This window comes from Anastrepha ludens, chromosome 5 (genome assembly GCF_028408465.1).
Source record: "Anastrepha ludens isolate Willacy chromosome 5, idAnaLude1.1, whole genome shotgun sequence".
In the NCBI taxonomy this organism is placed as follows: domain Eukaryota; kingdom Metazoa; phylum Arthropoda; class Insecta; order Diptera; family Tephritidae; genus Anastrepha; species Anastrepha ludens.
The window spans coordinates 52,862,243-52,877,578 of record NC_071501.1 but is presented as its reverse complement, the minus strand read 5'-3'; the positions used below and the strand labels follow the sequence as shown (position 1 = coordinate 52,877,578).

Genomic DNA, 15,336 nt, shown 5'->3' with positions numbered 1-15,336 from the left:
ATTTGCCGATACCTTCTTTAATTGATTCGCCTGGAATAAGTAAAACATTTGCAATCGCAAAGTTGAGGCAGCAAAAGTTTTCCTAAACAGAAATTGCCTTATTGCTTCTTGATATAATAAATATATCGATAATAGAACGAACCGAGAAACTTCGCCAACCGAATGGACACAATTCCGAGCGAATGAGATACAAAAACAAAAACACGAATTCGCCTTGGCCAGACAAAAGTCTCTATAAGATATAAGTTGCCAAATCTAGAAAGTATAATAGTCATTAATCACATGGATATAAACAGAGATGTTGGGCGATCTGTCTTAAGTTAAGCATGCGAGCGAATAGAAAAGTAATAAAGTTATTCACTAAAGCAAGCAACTTGTGTGGCCTTTAATTTGTGACTTTGATTTAACAATCCGGAGATCAAACTAAGAGGAATTATTGTGTGACGTTTTATTTGGATAAAAACATAACAAATTCGTAACACTACCAATATTACATAGGGCCTATTCTATTCGCCACTTCTTCGCTCACTATTTCTATCCTCGATTAACTTAACGAAAAATTTGCCTGCGAAAGCAACAAAAAGTTATCGAGCAAGATTCGCCGCTAGCGAGTATGGCTATAGCTCATTAGACTGGTATAACTCACTGTCGTACAAACATATGCAATTTAAGGCAGCTCAATTCCAGCGTTCGCCACTTGCTAATGTATCATAAACAAATATAACGGTACGAATAGTCACGAGTCAAAATTTAACGCAATATCGAAAGGAAATGCCCATATGGGTATCAATAGTATCGCTGCATAGTTATTGAATATCGATAATACCCAGTATCGAAACAAAAGTATCGGTACTAAGATTATATCAGTAGTATCGCACATCATGGCTATTGCCCACAATACACATGCACAAAAAGAAAGCTCCTAAACTTCTAAAGGGATAACAAAAAAGTTAAATTTTAGTTTTCGACAACGATTGTTTTTTATGTGCTCTTTGGTTAAATTAGTGTAGTAAAAATGCCGTCTAAAGGAAACAACTGAAATTCGCCTCGTAGAATTTAACACCACCTCCGGATGTTTTCCGTTTGTTCTTTGATATAACGAATTATTTGTAGATTTAATATATTTTAAATATAGTTTATTGGTATGGTGTTGCAAAACGTTGTATCTCCAATGGAATTAAAGTTGCGAGATCTGCCAAGGGCAGTAAACACAACGAAAATAAAATGTTCGTATGCTCTTAATTCGATAGTCTCTCCCGTGTGTTCGGCAAGAATAAGTACTAATAGCAATATAATATTTAGTGAATAATTTTTAAAGGAATCATAATAAGCATTCGAATAATTTAATAAAAATGCAGAAAACAAATTTCTACGACCCAAACTATTCGTCTATTGTTCGTTGTTGTGACGTGTATTTTTAATAATCGCTTCGCTTTGGTTTTATTGTTCGGAAAAATTGGTCGCTTAGATAAGATCACATACATACATTTAAAAGTGCATATAAATAATACTCTGAAAAATAAGTTCAAAGTGAAGGTGAAAAAGTATCGAAAATAATTTCATAGCCCATATAAACTATGTATAAAACTCAAAGATAAAATCTCATAGAACGGGCAAGGCAATGTGTTTACCCTATTAACTGACAAATCAAAACACATATTTGTTGGGGACTGTGAATCTGTTGAAACCTATTATTATTATTTTATTAGCTTCTCTTAGCACAAAAGCAAAATGACCGACCGAAGCTTTGCAATGCGTTCCCAACATATTATAGTTGTACTAATTGTTTTAACAATTTTTGCTGCACTGACTTTCAGTGAAAGTATTCCTACTCAAAATATGTCACACAAAGAACGAATTGATTTGCGGTAAGTCAGTTTTTAAGCATAAATAAATACCTATAAATTACTTTCTAATTTTAATAACAATATTAGGAATGAAGCCCGTGAAATGTTTTATCACGCATACAGAGCTTATATGGATAACGCTTATCCCGCAGATGAATTAATGCCCCTTTCTTGCAAGGGGCGGTATCGCGGCGTTACACCTTCGCGTGGCGATATGGATGACATTTTGGGCAAGTAAGTTATACGTTTATTTGAATCAGCAAGGTTATTTAATGTATATAAATATAGAAAATAACGAGTTTTCGTTGTTTTGTATCAGTTTTATAAAGGTCAACAAAGATCCGTGTTTTTTAAGGGTTCCAACAATAGGAGTAGACTATAGCGTCGACTGGGATGCACCAAAGAAAAAGGTTAGATAGATGAGTCGATGTAAGTTGGAGTTTAACCTGCTATAATATTTTGTTAGTAATTGAGAACAAGGATATGCTCGTTTGGCTAAAAAAAAATACGAAAATCAGCTGCTATATAACTTTTTATGCTGATTGCAATAGTACTAAATTCTGAAATCAAAATTGGAGGAGACATCGAAGGTCAACATTCAAGTTTATACATTTTAAAATCGTGAATATCTTTAAAACTTCCTATGTAAAAGTAAAAATAGCATGGAAAGAATTGAAATACTTCCTACCAGCCAAAAGTAGTGGAAAATCTGGTTAAAAGTTGCGTTTCTTTAATTTCAAACTGAATACAAAAGTGGTTACGGTTGGTGAAACTTCTGTGAAGAAAATACCTAGTTTTACCTTGTATTTCCGTGAGTTTCAATGGGTTCTCGCTTATAGCGCGAGAAGCAAATATCTAAGCCCTGAACATTGCATTCTAAGAACCTCGGTTTATAAAACACATAACTCTCCCCAAGGATGAAATGAGAACGCCCACGGGCAAAGCACCTTTTCCTTGAATGCAATACCAGAGCGCGGAGAAGGTTGTGACATCTCGGCCATTTTCAGCCAGAAGAAATACACATTCAGTCCAACAGAGCTCGTTCTTAAGCATACTTAACTAAGATAACTGGGTCGGGATGAGGTAGTGTGATGAGTAGAGGGCACAAACCATGCAACCCTCTAATACATCTAAATCTAAAATCTAAAAGCCTTGGTTCACGCGCGGAGAAGGAACATGAAAATAAAATGGTGCAGTTCAATTCTGCTTTAAAACAGCCAATTTTTTTTTGTGCGAAATCTTTGCAAGGCAGAAATACATGCGTCGACTTTTACAAATAAATTTCTAACAATTAATGTTTAATGCTGTGGGCTTCGAACCCGAGACAACCGAATGGTAGTAATGCAGAACTAACTTGGTATTTTTACTTCAGAAGCCAAATTAGTGGTAGTTTGTTAAAAAAAAGGGTGGTAGATGCCTAACAAATTGTAGAATATTTCTAAATAATAACCAAAAATACATTCTGTGTATGTGGTACCCGTAATTTATCATTAAAAACGCACATAATAGATATCGCTCCTATTTTATTTTCTGTAAGTCGATGCTACTGTTACAAGAAACCATACGTAGTTTTAACGGCAATCTCCCAGTCAGTGGGTTGACAGCAGTTATTATTGATTATCGTACTTCAGAGTGCTTTTAGGTTTTTACAAATGAGCCGAAACTCAAAAAACCGTGTCAAAGTCGCTCGATAATCAAAGCATTAGTATTAATATTGGACAAAAAATTAGTATTGCAAATGAAATTTTCTTAATACTTTAGGTTTAATGGCTAAGTGGAAACAGGTTGTGTTTCACGATTTCGGTAGTCGCTGACAACTTCTGTTTCATATAGTGACGTGAGTGGAGCAAATGTTAAGTGAATTAAGAGTTGACACTTAATTAGCTTATTGTCGTTATTAATGCAACAAAATTGGCATAAAAACTATGTAAAAGCATGAAACATATTTTTTAATTTTTTTAATAATAAATACTCATTTTTTTGGTAATTTTTTTTATTAACATAAATAACGAAAACCCAGACTATACTCGATTTTTTACCAAAAAACTTGCTAATAAAATAACTGAGAAAGTAGGATAACAGAAAAACTTAGAACTGCCACTTCAACAGCATTCCTCGATATGCACGGGGAATGTTATGCTACTACAACAACAACAACAACAGAAAAACTGAATATTTGGTTGTGTATCTCCTGGATTGTACGACTACGAGAATGTGTGCAAAGTTCTTTATATAGTCTTCTGTACGATTTTTTCGAAATACCTTCAACCCCATTTAAATCTGTCGACTGAGGGATGTCTGTAAGAGTTTTGAATCAACCACAGTATTGCTATACTCGAGGATGTTGTTCTGGTCGAATGTAAAATTGTTTAAGATCCCCAATTTCTCAGCATGATGTCAACAACCTGTCCCTTGTATCTTCAAAAAAATGCAGGTTATTATAGTCTTATTATACGAGTATTTTCACTGGCATCTTTCCCGTTACGACTTTCTACCGAAATTTTCAATTTTTCCGTTTGAAGTGATTTTTTTTCACTTGTAAAATAGTCCGTTCCTCTCCTTCCTTAAAAATTTTTCGTTAGAATAAATGTGCAGCAAGTGATATTAGTGACTAGGAATAAAAAAATCATATTTAACACCAAAAGATTCCGGCACCGGCGAAAACTATGTGCAACATAAGGCAAAAACTGCGTATAACAAGATTTTCAATGACAATAATATCAAGCGGATCTTGCGAAGAGTATGTGAAAACCTATAAAAATATCTTGGAAAAAGTACCATCCTGAAGCTGCCCGCAGAGTCCTAAGAAAAGCTCATTTCCATGGATGTACAGCCCGACGAAAGCAAATTCAACCTTTTCAGATCAGACGGCAAATAATTTGTTTGAAGAAAACCAAATGCAAAGATACATCCACTTAATCTGCGTAGCGCTGTTAAATACAGTGGATGACACGTGATTTTATGTGGATGCATGCCATCGAAAAGCATCAGAAATTTAACTTTTATTGGAAGTAATATAGATAGGTCTAGGTATTCGGATATCTGAAAGGTAAATAAGATTTTCGCGTACACGATTGGCTCTTTTGGAATTACCCGCATATTGGTCAAACACCAGCTCAATCGCAAGATTTGAATATTATGGAATACCTGTGGTAGGTTTTAGATAGAGAAATTCGAAAATATCAAATGGGGAACCAATCTGATCTCAAAATAAGTTAAAGGATGAATGACGAATGGCATTTATCTTTAGTGATACGACTTTGAGGACCTTTTTATTTGTATTTGAAAATGAATAATATTTATAGATGTATTCCTTTGAGACAACATTTTTAGTGGCTCCGACAAGCGTTGTATTGTTCGAAAAGTGAATATGAATCGCAAATCCTTGAGCACAAAGTTGTTGATTGTAGATGCTCAGCAGGAATTGGGAAAACATGCAGTGCTGAAACTATCCGTCGAATGCCTAGTGAATACCGTCATTAAAAGTTGCTTGTAAGGAATTATTTAGTAGCAAAATAAACCAAGGATAAGGTCAAAGTTTCATAAGGACCATCATGGCAAGTGCTCAGGCTTTTCAGTGTAATGACTTGCAGCTGTATGTCCAAATCCGGTGTAGGAAACTTGGTGTTTATTGAAGGGTAATGGCCAAAAATATGAATTTTGATATTCCCAAAAATAGTTTAATTCAAAGTGCCAAGAAACTTGGTAATAAGCGGACAGTTTCGATTGTAATGATCCAGCACATTAAGCCGCAACCGTAAAATTATAGCTCATCCACGATTCCACGACAGTCGGTTCTACGTTACCGAAACGACCCGGATTTATATCCGGCCAAGGACTTTCACTCCAGTAGCAATCCCCGTATGTAAATATGGGGAATGTTTATGTTATGTTATATCACTCCAGAAGCCACACAAAAGCCAACCAGGATCTAGGAACTTCTTAAGGCAAACTGTATCAAATAAGTTGTGATCTGAAATGAATGCACATGAATTAAAAAACATAACAGTTTTTATTTGCTCCAAAATTTAATTTAATAAATGGTGCTTTCGGGCACCATTGAATGAAGCGTAGTGTTTCTGATTCGATAATTAGCTTAACTAGTTGACAGTGACTTGAGCCAAGCCCATATAAAGTTCGAAGCAGAGGTGCTAAGTCATGAACCAATTAAACAAGATCACGTATACACGAAGGCGTGATGTCGAGTTTTTGTTATGTAAAATTACAAAAAAGGAGAACAAAGAAAGAAAACAAATGTAATATTGTGTTTGAATGCGACTATTCATGGTAAAATAAATAGGTAAAATTTATTGAAAATTAACAAAAAGTATTTAAAAAATATGATTTTTATGATAGAAAGTAGTTTACAATCATAACAGAAAGATTAGATTAAACAAAATGTAACATTTCAAGAGAACTACCTCCCGATTACGTGACTAATCACTAATTGGTTCATGGTGTTAAGTAATGCAATCAACTCGGCTTAAAATCGTTGGAGTCACATTCATTAAATAACAGTTTTTAGTCAGAGACATAGCAGTTATGAGTTTTATTTCAAAAACTCTTCTCTATAGCAACATCTCAATACTTTCAGTTGTCAGGCAAAGTAAAAAATAACTCTCATCGACAACGGGAAACATTTTTGTCATGAAAAAACCGTTTTGAAACTACCTTTTCGTTAAGCTTCAGAATTCGGGTAACGATTTCAATTTGTAAATTCGAAATAATTGCTATTTTGGGTCCCTGTTTTGAGATGCAGCCTTTCCGTCACTTTTTTTCAATAAAGGCTGCAAAGTTAAAGTCCTTAGTCTTTCTATTAATGCTTGACTGGTAAGTCATTTGGCAGTCATAGCATACTGTTTAATTAATAAAGAATGAAGGGGCTCATAAGGTTATATCATAGCTCAAATGTGGTAGTATTGTTGACATTTTGTTTTTCATTCGCGGTACTCATAAAATAACGTACACTCTCTAAATTTCTCTCAAAGAGAAATGCATCTATTCATCTGATTTCACATCCTGCTGCGACTATTTTCTATTCCTAAAACTGCATATGGCGGTGAAAGGAAATCGTCATGTGACCAGCATCCTATCCTAAAAAATTTATCACAAAACAAATACTGGTTGTTTCGATTTCTGGAAAGTGCAATTAAAAAAAATCAAGCTTTACTAATATATATATTTCATTAATTTGAAAAATTTAATGGCATTTCTTTACTCGTATCATGTTTCATTTCTTCGGCTCTGCGCCAAAGCTGTCAAATTGTCGTATTTTTTCTCAGAAAATGCATAGCGTTGCGCGTTCTTTTCTCAAACGGTTGCCCAGGCAAATCTGTGGCATTTTCTGTCTTCTACAAAAAGTGAGAATGAGCATTGTCCAACTGGTTTTCGTTTGTCTGTGTGCACAATTTCCTCAAAAACGAAAACTTTTATTGCTACAAAAATCGTTAAATTTTTTTATTTATTTATTCATTACACTGTGTTCACAATAATAGCGCCATTTCACATTTAATTTCTTTTATTTATTTTTGTTGCTTGACCCTTGTTTGTTGGTGTTAGACCCTTGGAAGCACACAATCTTCAGAATATCGTTCTCCGGCTCTTCTGCGAACAAAATTTGCTGTTTTTGTGACCGCTTCCAATCGTTGATGATGATCTGTGAGAAGAAAAACAAAACCACAAAAAAGTGTGAATACATCTTCTTACTACTATTTGACAAAGAAAAAAAAATGTTTTTTTTTTTAAACTTACTTTTTTTCCAATCCGCGTCGAAGTCTCTGTGAAGTTGTGCCCAAAGTTTCCGCCGATTTCGTATACACGGTGTCCGTTTTGGCTTTTTTGCTGGTCGTATGTAAAAAAGGCCGTTTTCGTATAAGTGTCGTCGTAACGTTCTTTCCGAAATATTTACTCCAGATTCCTGAAGCTCCCTTTAAATCTTCCGATTTGAAGCATTTCTGTTCCAGAGAACTGTTTGGACGATTTTGCGATCCTGCCTGGTTGAGGTTATGCGTTTTCGGCGACAATTTTGGCGATTGTTTAAAGTTACCGCTTTAACGTTGTTGTTATTTTTCCACTTTTTGGCAACATTTACTACAAACGCCTTGGATATTCCAACGGTTCTTGCTGTCTGCATAGCTCAGGTTCTTGGTTTTCAAAAGAACTGCAATTTGTTGCTTTTGTCGCGATGTCAAATCCGACTTTCGGCCCATTTTCTAAAAAAAACTGGATAATTAAAAAAAAGGGTAATCCACATGACAAATTCAAAAGATATGTATATTTTGTACTTACTGTTGCTGTATTTTAGATATATGAATATTCACTATTCAATTCTTTCACTTTTCAAACGATCTCAATTAGTTTTTTTATGCTCTTCACACAAGATCGAATTAACTCGCACTGACACTTGCACACTTAACTTTTCACTTATGTATAAGCAAAAAAACTGATCCTTTTCTAATCGTCGCAGGTGAATTGACCCGAAATTCTTCAAAACATCTAAGCACAGGTTAAAAACCCCTTAATACCCTTTTTTATTTGGAAAAGCCCAATTAGATTGAAAATTTTACCTGATATTTGAAGTTTTCAGAAAAAATGCCATCGGTCATAATTCAATGGCCAGGAACTGTATTTTGAAAATTTGAAACTGTAAATTAAAGCAATTGAATGAATTGCATATTAAAATGTAACTCTAGTACACTCTTGAGCATAATATTAATGTATTTAGAAGAAATTTTTTAAATTATATTAAAATCATGTATATCGCACTGTGCAATTAGTCAGAGCCAAAACGTTTAAATTGAAATTCTAATTAAATTAACAATAAGTGTAAAATGGAGTATAAGAAAATACTAATGAAGATTAATTAAATTGATCATTAAATCGTGAAAGTGTTAAATTTTTGTTGTTCGCATGACAATATTTTCGCAATGCTGCCATATAATTGAACGTCATTTTTTTTAGTAAAGAAAAGAAAACACTTCAAGTTTTCAAATGAACTATCACGAACAATACCATGACGATTTGGAAGTTAGTCTAGATTTGCTATTAAATTCCATAGGTTTTCCGGTTCTTTATACGTTTTGTTTATACAATAATTTGTGGGTTTATTTCCATAAATTGTATACGCCTTTATTCATGTTAATTTTATCTTTTTACAAATGTTTCAGCTTTTCAATGACTCTGGTTGATACCCTTGACACATTGGTATTGCTGGGAGATGTTGATGAGTTTGAACGAGCTGTTCGCTTAGTAATACAAGACGTGGCCTTCGACAGCGATATAATAGTTTCCGTTTTTGAGACGAATATACGCATGGTGGGTGGCTTGCTTTCGGCGCATGTTTTGACAGAGCATATACAGAAGAATAATGGTGCTATGCTGTGGTATAAGGGAGAAATGTTAGAGATGGCTCGCGATCTGGGATATCGTTTATTACCAGCCTTTAACACATCAACCGGAATTCCGCATGCTCGCGTAAATCTACGTCATGGCATGAAAGATGAGCTGTTAAAAAAGTCACGAGAAACATGTACGGCATGCGCTGGGACAATTTTACTGGAATTCGCAGCATTATCGCGTTTGTCTGGTAAGTAGTCAGGACCAAAACATGTCATTAAAATTGGTTCATTAATTTTCACTGCATTTTTTTTTAAAGGTGATCCCATATTTGAGGCACGTGCACACACTGCCATGGATGCGCTTTGGAAGTTGCGGCATAGAGGTTCTGATTTAATGGGCACAGTACTTAATGTTCATTCAGGGGATTGGGTACGTCGTGATTCGGGTGTTGGAGCTGGTATAGATTCATATTATGAATACTTATTTAAATCTTACGTGCTACTGGGTGATGACAAATACTTAGCACGCTTCAATCGCCACTACAATGCAGTTATGAAATATGTTAGCGAAGGTCCAATGCTTTTGGATGTACTCATGCATAGGCCTCATGCGAAGTCACGTAATTTCATGGATTCATTATTGGCATTTTGGCCTGGGCTGCAGGTGCTATCTGGAGACATAAAACCAGCTGTACAAACCCATGAAATGCTTTACCAAGTAATGCAAATGCATACGTTCATTCCAGAAGCATTTACTGTCGATTTTCAAATTCATTGGGGACAACATCATCTACGCCCTGAGTTTATTGAATCCACATACTTTCTTTATCGCGCAACTGGCGATCATCATTATCTTCAAGTTGGAAAAAAGGCATTAAAAACATTGCAGAAATATGCAAGAGTTCCCTGTGGATATGCGGCTGTGAACGATGTTCGCACTGGAAAACATGAAGATCGGATGGACTCCTTTGTACTCTCAGAAACATTCAAATACTTGTTTCTGCTATTTTCAGAACCGCAGGATCTGTTAGTTAATGTCGACGAATTTATTTTCACTACAGAGGCGCACTTGTTGCCACTAACTATCGCACAACTAGGAAATACAACATTTAGTACGACTGATATGATTTTGGATATCAAATATTTTACCTTTCAAACAAATTGCAGGTTTTAGGCAAACTGACGAACATAATATGCTGGATTTTATGCGTACATGCCCCAACTCCAACAAGCTTTTCCCAGAAAAAATACGTAAGCCACTGCGCAACTTTATTACGGGTTCATGTCCCCGTGCACCCATCGGAAAAAGATTACGAGCTTTGGACTTTCAAGCAAGCAATGCTGATCATTTGCGGGCTATTTACGACATGGGCATTACCATGGTGTCCCTAGGTGATGGCAAGGTGCGCCTCTTTCATAGTTTCTATAACGTAAGTTTTCTTTTTGACTTTCGTTTCATATTGCTAATTCGATGCAGCACGGGTGGTGAGACCGTTTGCAAGAAAATATGAGGAATAACAATTGTATCTACTAACTTTAAATAAGCTAAGGGTATCGAGTAATTTTGGAAGGTATATTTATTTGTATCAAGGTCATAACGTCCCAAAAATAATATGCAACGGTTGTTGTTATAGTAGTTCTGCATACTCTGCCGGTACAGTGTAGTTGCCGATCACCATCCTCGATCCCATTTCAATCACTTCGTCTGCCGCCACTGGAGTAGATTTATGAAGCTAGGTTACTCCTAACACTTCTTAGGGCTGGCACTGAGTCTGACACTGTGGCCGAAGTTTATTTTGCTGCCTTCGCCAAAGACGAATCCACCCGAACTACACTTCGGTTAAATGTAATTAGTAAAATGGTGGTGCAAGCTTAAGACCTACTCAAACTCTCAAACCTTAAGACTTAAAGGGAGTGTACCACACGGTTTGTGGTCACATGTTGCTCTTGTCATCAAGCACCTCCAGCCTCTACGCCTCCTACTTCGCACAATACGCCGGTGCCTCCACGAAGCACCACAATCGCAACCGCTACGGCTTCTCGGCGCTAACCAGAATAGCCTTTCTCCCCTTTCTTTCACCCCACACACACCTACCAGCAAACCCGCTTCAAAAAAAGAAAAAAGGGCAAAAGGGCGTTCTTTGGCAGTGCTTTACACAATTGCAGCGCAATCGATTGGTCCTGTTTTTGTTTGCTTGCTGCCGCTGCACTGAAAACAAAATTTAGATGAAAATATTTACTATTATTGGCGACAAATGTTTCATGAAGTCAGATCTGTGTCCAAAGCTGAACACCTCAAGTGTTGTGTGTTCTGATCTCTGTAAAGAGTAACTGGTGGTCTTCAGTACATCAGCTATCCAATGGTGACACCCCTGGTTAGCTTTGAGTTTGCATTCTTAGATCATACTCATCTCTTGCAATAGGACTCCAATAATCTTGTCGATTGCTATCGCAGGAATAAACTATAGTGGAGTGCTAACAAATGCTTCTATATGTCTATTTCTAAATCTATCGAAGTTCGGCAATCGTACTGTACTACCCTAAGTCAGTTTTTAATTGGCCATAGATGCTTTAAAGCATACTACTGTGGATGAGACACAGTAGAACGTACATGTTTTATAGGGTGAGGAGTTCGACGAAATAACAAGCTTGTCCTGATTTCATAGGACTTGAGGGTGGTGCACAACGACGAATATTAAATTGTGCGTCCCTTATGAAATACATACATAACTGCTCAAAACTTTTTCGCCTCCTTTGAATTTTTTTCTTAGCAGTTGAGTTTTTGCAACAGTTTTTTGTCAAGACGGTCGCACTAATCTGTTAATGTTAAAATGTACAATACATACAGGATGGGCCATATAGCGTTTGCTTTTTGAACCACCTAACTTTTTGAGAATGGTAACACAAATGACATGTCAAATGTGTTCATAACTTACTTAAAGGTTTGACATTTACGAAATGGGACGCTATACGCTTGAACAAAATTGGGGAATATTGAAAACCTATTTCCAAAGTGGTGAGTCTTCTTCTTCTTTTCTGATTTTCACATCGGTGGCTACGTTAATAAGTAAAATTGTCGCATTTGGGGCTCAGAAAATCCACACGTTACTGTAGAGAAGCAAATGCATCCACAACGAGTCACTGTTTGGTGCGGTTTTTGGTCTGGCGTCATCATCGCGCCATTTTTTTTTCGAAAATGAGCGAGGAGCCGCGGTTACAGTAAATGGCGAGCGTTACCGTGACATGCTCAACGAGTTGTTTCCAAAAATTGAAGAGGATGACATGGACGAACGACATTTGGTTTCAACAGGACGGTGCAACTTGTCACACTGCCAAAGTTACACTCGAACTTTTGGCTACCGTTTTCGAAAACCGAATAATCAGCCGAAATTCCGATATCAATTGGCCGTCTCGGAGCTGTGATTTAAGCCCGTTGGACTATTTTTTGTGGGGAGCCGTTAAGGACAAATGCTATGCGAGCCATCCAGAGACGATTGATGCTTTAAAACACGAAATCGAAGTTGCCATTCATGAAATTAAAAAAAAAGTTTGAAAAAATGTTGATTAGTTTTTTTTTATAGCCGATTCAAAAAGCAAATTTTACATGGCCCACCCTGTATAAATATATAATATATCTATACGTACATATACATTATTTTAATTTATTGTTGCTTATTTTACAGGCGAAGAGCCCAGAAGATGGGGAAATGGGTTTACTCTTTATGCAAGAAATGCTAGAATTAACCAAAATTCAAAGCATGAATCAACTAGCCCAACTTCAGGTGAGCCTTTAACAACAAAAATGCAAATTGCTTCTAAAAGTTAAATCCATAAAATTAATTTAAATATTTTCTTTTATAATCTGTATAGGCGGTTGCTTATTCTGTAGATGGTAACTCCAATGAGTGGACAGCGTTGATGGCTGGCCCATCGCATTTTAGTCCCGAATTGGTTGGAGATCAATTTGTCGAAGGAGAACTGATTTTTGCAACCCCTTTTCGGGCATGCAATGTGCTTACAAACAGCGCTGAAATCAGTGGGAAAGTGCTAATTGCTGAACGAGGAGACTGCACATTTGTAAGCAAAGCACGTCTGGCACAATCAGCTGGCGCTCTTGCACTAATAGTTTGTGATAATGTACCGGGATCTTCTGGTGAAACCCAACCCATGTTCGCCATGTCTGGGGATGGCACCAATGACGTTACGATACCAGTCGTCTTTATGTATTCGCTAGAGTTTAATAAACTCGCTAACATTATGGAACGCAAGCAAAAATTGAATGTGCGAATAATGCAAATGATCGAGTTTAAGCGTTGGAAACTAGCCAAAGATTCAACACGGCAACCAACTGTAAAAAATTTCGGATCGACAATTGGCACTGAGTCATACGCCGACCATAAAACCAACCCATCAACTGACCGAACAACGCAATTTCTAGCGTCAGGAGATGATGTAAAGTCCGATGAAAATTTAGCGGGAGCAGTAAACTCAGCTACGACTAAAGTTCCAGTGGCGACGTTGACAACGGCGGAATCGGAAAACACTAAGGAAGAACTATAGTGATGACGCAATTCTTCCCATTCTAAGTAAATTGAGTGCCCAAACATTTTTTTAAATTATTAAATGTATGTACTTTATGGTTTAATGATTTTTTTGAGGGTGAAACATCTTTTAGAATAACCAATTCTCGCCATGTAATAAAAAAAATATATATTGAAAAGTTCCGAATTCAGTCAAAGCTGATAAATATGTTTAAATGTAAGGTATTTCATAATAATACCGATACAGTGATACAATGATATATATTTGAATTTTCAGTTATGTATAAATAGGTTTTATAGATATACTGTCGAACTAATTTAATTGAGAGAAATATAAATAAGCTGCTATGCAATTCGGAATTCTGTGCATATGTAGTTTAAGAACTCTTGCAGTGCAGCTTATATAAACGTGATTATCTAATCCTGTAACATAATGAATATAATTTAAACAATAAAACATTGAATTTGGTAAACCTAAACCTAAGTAATACCTCACGAACTATGAATGTATTGTTAACGGTGTGATGAAGTACGTGTTGAGGTCTTAGATAATTTTATAATTACGATTTAGACTACAACATTTCAAACGCAATGAATGAAAATAAAATTGTAATATATAGCCTACGATATACAGGAAAGTAATTGAATTAAAACATTTGTATATTGTAGAATAATTAAATATGGATTTTTTTTAATTTTTGAGACACGAAAGGTTAGTCACAGAGGTAGGTAAGTATTATATTTGGCAAATTGATCTCGGCCGTTTAGCATTTTTTCAATTTCTGCAAAATTTGTTTAGGGGAAATGTACTTCGAGAAAAATGATAGAAAATGAATGAAATTAAATCTGTTCGCGCAGTTCATAGATCACTGGCGGCCCTTATTTCTTTCGAAAAGAGGAAGGAGCTGCCGTTACTGTGAATGGCGGGCGCTATCGAGTCATGCTGACTGAATTTTTGTTTCCAAAAATTAATCAGCTAAACATGACGACATTTGGTTCCAACAAGTTGGTGCAACTTGCCATACTGCGCGTTTATCAATCAATTTATTGCAATATTCAAGCCTTTGTTTACTTTGTCCTCCATGTTCTGCTGTGCTCCGGCCGCGGGCGGTTTGCTATTGAATTTGTTGCCCGGAACTTTCGCACCCAAGAACGAATCAAATCTTGACTTGGCACATTACGTAAACGCCGATTATTGTAAAGTTAACAAAATCATCGAATCTTCGGTCTGAAATACGAATATTAAGAAATATTGTGTATCCCACAGCACTTCAATAAACATCGAATTGAAACTAAACTTTGTAATGTCACAATTTGTTTGAAATAAACAAAATCAGTAAAATGGTTTAGAATGATTTGAATATTTTTCTTTAAAGTTATTTTTCTTAAATTTATTTTAGTTGTTGGCGTAGCAGCGCGTGCCGGGTACAGCTAGTTTTAAATAAATTGAAAAAGCATGGAATTCAATATTACTCGAATTCGTAAGGGGTGCGTGCTTTTCTGTGTATTTGTTTCTAACACAAGTTTATACACATACATACATACATACAGCATGAGCTTTTTGATTTGTTTCAACTGATGAAGGGCAGGCTGCGGTAACTTCCAGATAAC

At 36.0% G+C, this 15,336-nt stretch overlaps 1 protein-coding gene across 5 annotated transcripts; it reads left to right on the top strand.

The window, feature by feature from the left end:
• Positions 1 to 853: 853 nt before the first annotated feature.
• LOC128862765 (ER degradation-enhancing alpha-mannosidase-like protein 3) lies at positions 854 to 14,387 on the top strand. Of its 5 annotated transcripts, none has more exons than XM_054101480.1 (8): positions 854 to 1,081; positions 1,720 to 1,868; positions 1,935 to 2,081; positions 9,014 to 9,432; positions 9,502 to 10,296; positions 10,352 to 10,587; positions 12,868 to 12,966; positions 13,055 to 14,387. In XM_054101480.1, exons 1-8 carry the CDS (start codon positions 1,073 to 1,075, stop codon positions 13,742 to 13,744), a joined length of 2,544 nt encoding a protein of 847 aa, XP_053957455.1. In that variant the 5' UTR covers positions 854 to 1,072; the 3' UTR covers positions 13,745 to 14,387. The 5 variants fall into 5 exon arrangements, with proteins under 5 accessions (XP_053957455.1, XP_053957450.1, XP_053957454.1 ...); XM_054101475.1 differs by having other exon boundaries at positions 855 to 1,081; positions 10,352 to 10,614; XM_054101479.1 differs by having other exon boundaries at positions 855 to 1,081; positions 1,710 to 1,868; positions 10,352 to 10,614.
• The last annotated feature ends 949 nt before the right edge of the window (positions 14,388 to 15,336 follow it).